The sequence below is a fragment of the Erpetoichthys calabaricus genome, chromosome 2, assembly GCF_900747795.2.
Source record: "Erpetoichthys calabaricus chromosome 2, fErpCal1.3, whole genome shotgun sequence".
Lineage (NCBI taxonomy): Eukaryota > Metazoa > Chordata > Cladistia > Polypteriformes > Polypteridae > Erpetoichthys > Erpetoichthys calabaricus.
In genome coordinates this window covers 278718675-278731048 of record NC_041395.2, presented here as the reverse complement: position 1 = coordinate 278731048, position 12374 = coordinate 278718675, and the positions used below count along the sequence as shown (strand labels likewise).

At 40.2% G+C, this 12374-nt stretch overlaps 1 protein-coding gene across 1 annotated transcript in view; it reads left to right on the top strand.

Annotated features, from left to right (window-relative positions):
- The first annotated feature begins 2479 nt into the window (after nt 1–2479).
- Nucleotides 2480–12374, top strand: part of echs1 (enoyl CoA hydratase, short chain, 1, mitochondrial) — a 34358-nt gene continuing 24463 nt past the window's right edge. The window contains exons 1-2 of the mRNA XM_028795601.2: nt 2480–2671; nt 7473–7670. Of these exons, the coding sequence (XP_028651434.2) occupies nt 2578–2671; nt 7473–7670 (292 nt within the window). The 5' untranslated portion in view covers nt 2480–2577. The remainder of the gene's footprint in view (nt 2672–7472; nt 7671–12374) is intronic.

The following is a 12374-nucleotide window of genomic DNA, read 5'->3' as shown; positions in this document are numbered from 1 at the left end:
ACGCCGGATGGTGGACCAGAATCTCCTCGAAGCCATCCGAAAGTCGTTCTCCATGGCCTCCCCAAACTCCTCCCATGCCTGAGTTTTTGCCTCAGCAACCACCAAAGCCGCATTCCGCTTGGCCTGCCGGTACCTTTCAGCTGCCTCCAGAGTCCCACAGGACAAAACCCAAGTGTCCAAGTGTCTCTTCACCCGAGTGTCCCAAGACATGTGGCCGCAAGTCTGACGACACGACCACAAAGTCGATCATCGAACTGAGGCCTAGGGTGTCCTGGTGCCAAGTGCACATATGAACACCCCTATGCTTGAACATGGTGTTCATTATGGACAATCCGTGATGAGCACAGAAGTCCAATAACAAAACACCGCTCGGGTTCAGATTGGGGGGGCCATTCCTCCCAATCACGCCCTTCCAGGTCTCACTGTCATTGCCCACTTGAGCATTGAAGTCTCCCAGCAGAACGAGGGAGTCCCAGAAGGTATGCCCTCCAGCACCCTCTCCAGGGACTCCAAAAAGGGTGGGTACTCCGAACTGCCATTCAGTGCATACTCACAAACAACAGTTAGGACCCGTCCCCCCACCCGAAGGCGGAGGGAGGTGACCCTCTCGTCCACCAGGGTAAACCCCAATAAACAGGCTACAAGTTGGGGGGCAATAAGTATACCCACACCCGCTCGGCACCTCTCATGGGGGGCAACTCCAGAGTGGTAGAGAGTCCAGCCCCTCTCAAGGAGATTGGTTCCAGAGTCCAAGCTGTGCGTCGAGGTGAGTCCGACTATATCTAGCCGGAACCTCTCAACCTCGCACACTAGCTCAGGCTCCTTCCCCTTCAGAGAGGTGACATTCCACGTCCCAAGAGCCAGCTTCTGTAGCCGAGGATCGGACCGCCAAGGTCCCCGCCTTCGGCCACCACCCAACTCACACTGCACCCGACCTCCTTGGCCCCTCCCATAGGTGGTGAGCCCATGGGAAGGGGGACCCATGTTGCCTCTTCGAGCTGTGCCCGGCTGAGCTCCATGGGTGCAGGCCCGGCCACCAGGCGCTCGCCATCGAGCCCTGCCTCCAGGCCTGGCTCCAGAGTGGGGCCCCAGTGATCCGCGTCCGGGCAAAGGAAAACGCCATACAAAGTTTTCATTCATCATAGGAGGTTTGTTTAACCGCTCTTTGTCTCATCCCTCACCTAGGACCAGTTTGCCTTGGGTGACCCTACTAGGGGCATAAAGCCCCGGACAACAGAGCTCCTAGGATCATTGGGACACGCAAACCCCTCCACCACGATAAGGTGGCGGTTAAAGGAGTGGGTCAAGTGATCATAATCAATGGACCCCTCATTGCTGGGAAGTACACACAGATTACCTTATCTATCATGCAATAGATAGATAGATAGATAGATAGATAGATAGATAGATAGATAGATAGATAGATAGATAGATAGATAGATAGATAGATAGATAGATAGATAGATAGATAGATAGATAGATACTTTATTAATCCCAATGGGAAATTCACAATGCCAGCAGCAAGATATCTGATCAGTCCAATCTTCATGTTGCATCAAGGCAATGACCCCAAACAAGCAACCAGAATCATAGGAACATGCTACAGACAGGGCTCTGTGTTGCCCATAGCGATGTCTGCATTATCAAGCCAGTCTGGGATTAATTGCAGAGAATGACACTGAAGACACTGACCACTGAAGTGAAGAATGCAGTGAAACTATGGCAAAAGGAGAAGTGATACTTAAAGGTACCTTCAGAAAGTGCATGACTTAAGAGAATTACTGCTGTTTTTAAGAGAAAGGGTGGTCACACCAAATATTGATTTTTTAAAATACTTTCCATAAACTATTCATGGCATTATTTTTGATTTATTCATGCTTTACTGTTTTTTTCCCCTCAGGTGCCTAGGACTATTGTCCAGTATAGTATATATGTGTATGGGCCCAGTAAAGGACTGGTACTCCATTCTACTACCTTGTATCAATTGCTGCTGGACTAATCCTGATCTTCTACAAACCCGACTTGGATTAAATGGGGTTGAGGCAGTTATTTGGAAGGCATTTTAACAGTTATTTCTCAGGAACCTTGTTTTTGCTGAACCTATGTATCTGCAGTGAACAGCATGACGATTTTCATTGGTATCAACCAATCTTGCCTTTAAAAATATAAGTCTGCTAATGAACATACCACAAATTGACTTTAAAATCCCTCTGGTAATGGCATCATATACTGTCAAACAGACCTTCTGATTAAAATTAATGGTAAGGAAGACCTGCAGCTGCTTGTACTCTTTGGAATAAAATAATTGCCATTCAGCAGATAAATAATGTTATTGGCATTTGGTAGATTCGATAAGCTAATTTTGTGCTTTAGAAATGTCATAAATGGAATGACAGACAAGCAGCCCCGCTTTCTTGTTATTTCCTAACCCCCCTTCGCAATGCTTACGCGGAATTCCCGGTTGTTCTCGCGAGACTTTGAAAAGGTGCGTGAACTCCGTCTGTCTGTTCCCAAGGAGAAGTTTGAGGGTTGTCGCCCAGTGTCATTTGCCTTTGCAGGATATAGAAGGATTACAGAATGGCAGCGCTTTGCAGGAGAGCAGTTGTGCTGTTCCAGACTACGAAAACTTTGCCTTATGTTTTAACAGCTGCAAGAAAATGTAGTACTGCAGGTGAGCTGTTCGATAGCACGCTGGCCTATACGACGCCGCACGTTACTTTTTGTCCAGCATTGACATTTACCTTCAACTGTTCACTATATATACAGTACCCTGTTTCCTCACCTCGTTATAAATACCAGTATTTTCATATAGATTTGTTTTTTAAGTAAAGGCGTGAACGATGACTGCATCAGTAAATGCTGTTTTTAATGAAACTGCATACCTTTCAGCTAAAAAGAAACGCTTTTGGCTTAGTATCCCTGGAGATTCTTTATAAAATTACGATGAGATGGGATGCTGGCTGTACATGGCTGGGTTCATGGACTTTTTGTCAGCTGCGGTCTGGTGGAGGCCACTTTATATTCAAATAGGTGATCAGTCGAAGAGCTCTGGCTAAGATCATTTGAAGTAATCGTAAAATGTGTCAGTTTTTATTTCCAGTCAGATATACAAATTATTTATGCTGTAATCGGGAAAAAAATGAAGTAGCCGTTTCTTTTTAATCTCCAATTTAAAGTTGTATTTAGATGCACCTGAGTGATAATTAGAATGTGTATCCACATTACTCTGTTTTAGGATAAGTCAAATTGTTTTTCGCTTGTCCCTTAAACTCGTTTTGTGTGTAATAAAGCAAGTGCAGCATTCATAGACAGTAATAAGTGCCTATTGCGTTATATTTGATTCCAGCACATGCTGTGTTACTGTGATGCGATGGAAATTGACAATTATTTGAGCATAATTTTAAAGCATCATCTTTTAGAGCTTAAAAACCCATTCAGCAGTTTGCACCTGTTTGAAAAGCAGCTTTTTTTTTTATAATTAATAGACTAATCGATTTCCAGAAATTGGTCACTCCGAAGGTGATTCTAGATAGATACTTTATTAATCTCAAGGGGAAATTCACGTACTCCAGCAGCAGCATACTGATAAAAAACAATATTAAATTAAAGAGTGATAAAAATGCAGGTAAAACAGAGAATAACTTTGAATAATGTTAACGTTTACAACCCGGGTGGAATTGAAGAGTTGCATAGTGTGGGGGAGGAACGATCTCCTCAGTCTGTCAGTGGAGCTGGACAGTGACAGCAGTCTGTTGCTGAAACTGCTTCTCTGTCTGGAGATGACACTGTTTAGTGGATGCAGTGGATTCTCCATTATTGACAGGAGCCTGCCCAGCGCCCGTCGCTCTGCCACAGATGTCAAACTGTCCAGCTCCGTGCCTACAATAGAGTCTGCCTTCCTCACCAGTTTGTCCAGGCGTGAAGCGTCCTTTTTCTTTATGCTGCCTCCCCAGCACACCACTGTGTAGAAGAGGGCTCTTGCCACAACCATCTGATAGAACATCTGCAGCATCTTATTGCAGATGTTGAAGGACGCCAGCCTTCTAAGGAAGTATAGTCGACTCTGTCCTCTCTTGCACAGAGCATCAATATTGGCAGTCCAGTCCAATTTATCATCCAGCTGCACTCCCAGGTATTTATAGGTCTGCACACAGTCACCTCTGATAAGCACGGGGTCCAGGAGAGGCCTGGGTCTCCTAAAATCCACCAACAGCTCCTTGGTTTTGCAGGTGTTCAGGTGTAAATGGTTTGAGTCGCACCATTTAACAAAGTCCTTGATTAGGTTCCTATACTCCTCCTACTGCCCACTTCTGATGCAGCCCAGGATAGCAGTGTCATCAGCGAACTTTTGCACGTGGCAGGACTCCGAGTTGTATTGGAAGGCCGATGTATATAGGCTGAACAGGACCGGAGAAAGTACTTTACCAGATATGATTTATAAAGATTAAACCTCATAAATATTACTAAAGTATAGTTAATACTCATGATTCATAATGTTAATCTTGCTAATTGTTAGTAAAATGTTGTTTTCCTAAGGGCTACTTGTTGCTTCATTAGCTAGACGTCAGCATTCAGTTTTTTATTCTGGATTTTAGAAGTCAATAATCTAGGCAAAAAATTAGTAATTTGAAAAAAGGTTTTCAAATTTTTATACTGCATTACAGATGAAAGTAGCAGCTTAGCTAAATATATTTCCTAATATATATTTTATGATCTTTACTCAGAAAATGTTAATAACGTTTTTGTTCTCATACGTTTTTGTTATCTGTCTACCCTGAACATTCTTTTCAAAACAGAAGATTTAAATTCTTCATAAAGGTGTTAATGTCACCTTTCATGATACTTTGAGATGTTTTTGTTGTGTGTGCACTGAGGTGAAGTGTTCTTGAGGAAAGCCAGTTGCCAATTCTGTATAAAACTTTATGGTTGAAAGCTATCATTATTGCATGGATGGAGAGGGACAACATAGACAAAGTGCATGGTTTAATGGCCAGCTTTTTAAATCGTCTCTTTATGGATATTTTGCAAGCTAGTTGTCATGTGCTTAATTTTATATCAGCCTACATATATTATACAGTACATTACTGTTGTTACAGATAAAAGAAATTAAAACATTATGTGCAATGCACTGAGTCAGTGGTGCTGTCATTTTTGTTTGTGGTGCAATTCATATTCTTCCTTTGTTTATTCATAACTTGTATTAGTGATTAGTCAGCATAGGTAATGTGCATTGCTACTGCTGTTCAGCAGAGGTCAATGCATTTTTTGATAAACTCTTTGTAATACCCCCTAACTATCACAAAATAAATTTATTTTGCCATGGTGTTAAGAAAATCTGAGACTGTATGTGAGAAAAGTTTCTTTGTTGTCATTATGGTATAGTTTACTGTTTAGCTACTGCATCTGATTTTGTCTACCATCCAAATGCAAGCTTTTAGTGATACTGAATTAGACAAAAGAGTGTTCAAAGTTGTTTTTGTTCTTGCATTGATTATGTACAGGACCTTTTCATATAGTTGATTTCAAGCACTGCCATCACTGATTAATGCTACACAGCTCAAACATTTAGGTAACTAAACTTCTTTTCCATATTTTAAAACGGAAGGATGCAGTGCATTTGTTGTGAGCTGTAATTTTCAGGCAGACATTTATCCAGATGTTGTTATTAGACTCTTACTACTCTTTTATTTTTAATGTTCTATTGCATACTGAATTTTTTAAAGTCATATGGCTATAGATTTGGATACCTATTATACTTTTTGTGTTGGTTTTAAATTGCTTTCTTCTACTAACTTTGTGCAACTAACTTAATATTCTAAGCCTGCTTAAGTCAATTCATGGTTATTGGGGAGCACAGCCTACCCTGACAGTCTTGGGGCGCAAAGTAGGAACCAACCTTAGATGGGCCACCTGTCCATTTAAAGGCCCTCTAATGCACAAACCCCTACTCATGCAGAGGCACTTTAGTATCATCTTTTAAACTAAAAATGTAAAGAATAACCAATGTACCCCAAAAAGAACCCACAAGGACAATCCACTTAGACTTACACTATGTTCAGGACTTCAGTTTAGATTGCTACGTTTGCAGGGTGGCTGCGTTAATCGCACAGTGGCAATCCTCCAAAATTTAAAAGATGTTTCTCATTATCCAACACGCTTTATCCTAACTACAGGGTCAAGGGGGGTCTGCTGGAGTCAATCCCACCCAACACAGGGCGCAAGGCAGGAAACAAGCCCCGGGCAGGGCGCCAGCCCTCCGCAGGGCACACACACACACCAAGCACACACTAGGGACAATTTAGGATCGCCAATGCACCCAACCTGCATGTCTTTGGACTGTGGGAGGAAACCCACGCAGACATGGGGAGAACACGCAAACTCCACGCAGGGAGGACCCGGGAAGCGAACCCGGGTCTCCTAACTGCGAAGCAGCAACGCTACCACTGTGCCACCGTGCCGCCCTATTTTGTTGTCTGTGTGGTTTTTAATAATTATAATAATAATAATACATTTTATTTATACAGCACCTTTCCCGTTCATGTTTTCCCAGCATAATCCTGAAGTAGAATAAACAGGTCCACAAATTTGATGATACATAGATGTACATCGTGTTTGTAGATTGAGTCCTGACCCTAATGTCATGCAGATATTTAATTAACAGATGATTTGAGGCAGCATTAGTTTTTTTTTTTTTTTTTTTGGAAATTGACATATTTCATGCCAAGTAAAATTTTACTTTGTGCAATGGCCCAAAAGGCCATAAGAAACAAATTGTACTATCTGTACAAAATAAAGTATACTTCAGGTTTGTTCATTAACACAATGCTTTATAAAATATTTATGTATGTAACAGTTGCGTTTCAGTAATTCATCTCGGTTAGATTTAACATTTGTACTATCACAAATAATTATAATTTCTGGTAAAGAAGTTTAAACATAAAATAACACATACATACAGTTGCTTTGAATGACATGCTGGCATGTGTCAAATATAATTTTTTTTTGGTATAATGGCAGTCTTGTTCTTGATGCAGTTTTTTTGGGAAGCAGTGTTATTATTTCTTAAACTGCTTGAATATGTCACATTACAAGTAAAGATAGTTATACTGGTAAATAATTTTAAGGAAGTATTTTAAATCTGTGTACTCTGCACATACAGGAAGACAACATTTTACAGTTTTATATCCACACTATTGTCATTTAATACATATAAATGTATGATTCGGTTTAAGCTCATCTATTTAAGGCAGAGTCAGGACAAATATTTTCTTGTATTTTATATGTTTTCTGTGCAAAAAGATGTTTTGTTTTTTCAAACTTTTATAAAATATATGTATATAACATTTTGTTCATGTTTGGTAAAGAGTGATATATTCACTAATAGCATAATCCAATGAACAATTCAGCTTTGAAAATGTAAATGTATTTGTAACATAGAATTAGATCACTGAAACTTTGCTCTTGTTTTTTAGGTACCCAGTACAATTATTTAATAGTTGATAAGCGAGGAGAAAATAAAAATGTTGGTTTTATCCAGTTAAATCGGCCTAAGGCCTTGAATGCCCTCTGTGATGGGTTGATGAAAGAGATGAATCAGGCATTGGATGCTTTTGAAAATGATGCACAAGTTGGTGCCATTATTATCACTGGCAATGAGAAGTCATTTGCAGGTAGGTAAAACACTGTTAAGGACTGTCTTTACCCTGTTATTTTTGAGTTTGTCTGGAAGAGATTAGCTGTTTATTAACTAGACTGGTAATATTTACAGGTACAAAAAATGTTTGTTAAGTTGTCATTTGCACAAGATTTTCGTGTTATATGCCTTTAGCGTGATTTATTATAAAGAAATAAATAAGCCATGGAATGTTTTACTTTTCTGGATGTTCTCAAAAAATATAAAAAGAAATAAGCATTTCTGTGTGTTTGTGGAGATTAAGCAAAATGATTGATTAAAATTAATTCAAAGAGAACTTATTAATGGACTTTTTTATATCACTTATTATTGCCTTTGCATTCACAGTTTGCAAAGCTTCTTTTTGCAATAAAAAGGCTGCAAAGAAACCCTGCTGATATTCACGTTTGTGCTCCATGAGCAACCACTGTGCCAGGATGCATTCAATGGTAAACTTCTTAGCTGTAAAACCAGACTGCTCTGATCACTGGTTGGTGAGCAAATGTTCATGGATCCTATGGAGGATGACCCTAGCAAGGACCTTGCACCAAGAGCAATGTTATCGCCTTGTAGTTGCTACAATCTAGGCAATCACGCTTCCCTTTCCAGATAGGGAAGACAAGTCCCATTTTCTAGTCAGTTGGGATGACACCCATCTCCAAAATGGAAGCAAAGATGGCTTGCAATGCCAGCAGGACAGTCTTACCATCATTCTGGAGAAGTTCACCCTGGATACCTCAGATCTCTGCAGCCTATCCTCAGCGGGTTCACCACCTGTGCAATCTCAGTGAGACTGGGTGGTTCACCGGTAATTGGAGGATCAGCCTCAAGAACCATGGACCCAGAGATATCTGAGATCCTAGCCAGAGGATCAGATTTAAGCAGGTGCTCAAAGTTGCCAACCCAGCTAATCACAATTTTTAGTATCATCTGTAAGGACCATTCCATCACTTACCCTGACTGCGACTCTCTGAGGAACATATTCAGATGGCATAATGCTTCAATTCCTCTGTAAATGGGGCATGAGTCACTAGACCATAAGTGATGTGTCACTAGCTCACATATTCCTCTAACAAACATCTGCTTATCTGCTTTCGGAGCCCTCACAGCTATCCTTCTCAGTTCCTGGAACAGACTTGAGTTGCCATCAAGCCATGCGCTGTGACTCCTCTCGATGATATCCAGGGTGCCCTTGGAGATGAAACACCTCCTTCTGGGGACACCGACAACACCAGCACAACCCACAGCAACCTTCAGGGTCTTGTCACGGAAGGTCTCCCACATCACATTAGGAGTAGCAGTCGCACCTAAGTTTGCAAGTTCCAAACACAAACTGCATGCAAACTCATTAGATACAGCCTTATCTTGGAGGCTGGCTATAGGAAATATGAAAGATCAGTCATTGTGGTTAAGGTGAAAATATTTATAATGTAATGGACATAAAACATTTTAAATATGAATTGTTTCACTTTTCAATGAAATGTCATGGCAGTATTGCCTAGTACTGTATCAAGGTATCTGAACTGTAAACTACTGTTAGCTCAAAGTCTGACTCTGATCATGTCACTTGTAAAGATTTTCTCCAGCTTGATTACAGGCAGAGATTGTTTATACAGTTAGGTCCATAAATATTTGGACAGAGACAGCTTTTTTCTAATTTTGATTCTGTACATTACCACAATGAATTTTAAATGAAACAACTCAGATGCAGTTGAAGTGCAGACTTTCAGCTTTAATTCAGTGGGGTGAACAAAACGATTGCATAAAAATATGAGGCAACTAAACCATTTTTTTTAAAACAATCCCTTCATTTCAGGGGCTCAAAAAGTAATTGGACAAATTAAATAACTGGAAATAAAATGTTCATTTCTAATACTTGGTTGAAAACCCTTTGCTGGCAATGACAGCCTGAAGTCTTGAACTCATGGACATCACCAGATGCTGGCTTTCCTCCTTTTTAATGCTCTGCCAGGCCTTTACTGCAGCAGCTTTCAGTTGCTCTTTGTTTGTGGGCCTTTCTGTCTGAAGTTTAGTCTTCAACAAGTGAAATGCATGCTCAATTGGGTTAAGATCAGGTGACTGACTTGACCATTCAAGAATTTTCCACTTCTTTGCTTTAATAAACTCCTGGGTTGCTTTGGCTGTATGTTTTGGGTCATTGTCCATCTGTATCGTGAAACGCCGCCCAATCAATTTGACTGCATTTAGCTGGATTTGAGCAGACAGTATGTCTCTGAACACCTCAGAATTCATTCGGCTGCTTCTGTCCTGTGTCACATTATCAATAAACACTAGTGTCCCAGTGCCACTGGCAGCCATGCACGCCCAAGCCATCACACTGCCTCCACCGTGTTTTACAGATGATGTGGTATACTTTGGATAATGAGCTGTTCCACGCCTTCTCCATACTTTTTTCTTGCCATCATTCTGGTAGAGGTTGATCTTGGTTTCATCTGCCCAAAGAATGTTTTTCCAGAACTGTGCTGGCTTTTTTAGATGTTCTTTAGCAAAGTCCAACCTAGCCTTTCTATTCTTGAGGCTTATCAGTGGCTTGCATCTTGCAGTGCACCCTCTGTATTTACTTTCATGCAGTCTTCTCTTTATGGTAGACTTGGATATCGATACGTCTACCCCCTGGAGAGTGTTGTTCACTTGGTTGGCTGTTGTGAAGGGGTTTCTCTTCACCATGGAAATGATTCTGCGATCATCCACCACTGTTGTCTTCCGTGGAAGTCCAGGTCTTTTGCGTTGCTGAGTTCAGCAGTGCTTGCTTTCTTTCTCAGGATGTACCAAACTGTAGATTTTGCCACTCGTAATATTGTAGCAATTTCTCGGATGGGTTTTTTCTGTTTTTGCAGCTTAAGGATGGCTTCTTTCACCTGCATGGATAGCTCCTTTGACTGCATGTTGTCTATTCACAGCAAAATCTTCCACATGCAAGCACCACACCTCAAATCCACTCCAGGCCTTTTATCTGCTTAATTGATAATGACATAACGACGGACTTGCCCACACCTGCCCTGAAATAGCCTTTGAGTCAATTGTCCAATTACTTTTGAGCCCCTGAAATGAAGGGATTGTGTTAAAAAAATGCTTTAGTTGCCTCACATTTTTATGCAATCGTTTTGTTCACCCCACTGAATTAAAGCTGAAAATCTGCACTCACTTCAACTGCATCTGAGTTGTTTCATATAAAATTCATTGTGGTAACGTACAGAACCAAAATTGGAAAAAAGTTGTCTCTGTCCAAATATTTATGGACCTAACTGTATACTTATTATTAGAAATCTTGTCAATTAAATGTTGCAAGAAATTTATCTAATACTCCACTCACTTAGGTAAAGTTTAATCATTAGTTACAATGAAAAGCTTTTAGAGTTAGTATTACAAATGCACCAATAGGGATTTTACTTATACAACCAGTTCAGACTGGATGCCTCTCTATCTGTCGGTCCATTCAGTTTATTCAAAAGCTGCTTGATCTGTTGACCAATTTTTGGTACTCGTCACATCTACAAGTATCAAATATGGGAATAAAACCTGTAACTTTAAAGCTTTTCCATTCACAGTTTGGAATAGAAAAATTAAATATTTTAACCGGTGTTTCCATATTTATTGTTTTAAGTAGTACCCTATCTTAAAAAAAGTCTGCCCAGCTGAGAATATTCTGCATTCATGTGTCTGTAAAGATCACAGAATCCTTTCTTTTCTACAAGGGCTGTGATGGACTGATGAGTGCCTTATGTGTACAGGTTCATATTCAAGTCACTGTTATAATGAACGTTTTAAGCTGAAGCTCACTGTGTGCTTGAAGTGGCTTTACTGTCGTCATACTATTTTCATACTGTTAACTGTAAGTTACAAGAAGATTTGATGTGTTATGAGGGAGTGGTTAGAAAATAACTAACTGACTGACTGGTTTTAGTCCAATCAAAACAAAAGTTTACCCTTGTTTTGATGTCATATCAGGTCATCCCCAGCCCTCAAAGCTAATCTTTATCTTAAAGCAATGCATCTGGCTTTCCAGCTTCCTGTACCTACAGTTTATTCACTTGCTATAAAGGTTGTTTACCTTGAAGCCCTGCTGCCTGTGTTGGTAGACGGTGCATAGATAACTGCTTGTTAAGTATTCTATGGTTGGCTGTACAATGTTTCATGCTAGGTAATATTAAGGGATTGGCACTTTTATTGGTAGTACTTTTTAATTTTTTCAATTTTTTTGGTATATTCTTTTCTCATTATTTGGTGACTATTGGCTAAGACAATGTGTACACAAAAAAAAAATGTGTCGTTTTGTTAACAAAGAGTTCATTGAATATGTTAAATATGGAAAATGTGTGAAAGGTTATTGGTAAGAATTGAAAGATATAGTCAGTGAAAAAGTAGATGCAGAAGAATAGTTGGCTGCAGTAATGTTAAAGTATCTGAAAGTGCATACTGTGGGCAGTGAAAGTTTTAAGGTGAATGTAGACTTGCCAAAGATCTGGTTTGAGTACAGTTCTGTTCAGGATTGTGAAGACAGGGGCTTTGTAGCCTGAGATGTAGTGGACAGAATATGATGGGATTCTTAAATGCTAATAATATACATACTCCTGTGTAGCAGTGAAACAGGCCATACTTTAAAAATGAATAAATAAACCGGTACGTTCCAAAACGTGGCCTGAGTTAGACCGAATCGAACCGAGGCTGGTGCATGAGTGAG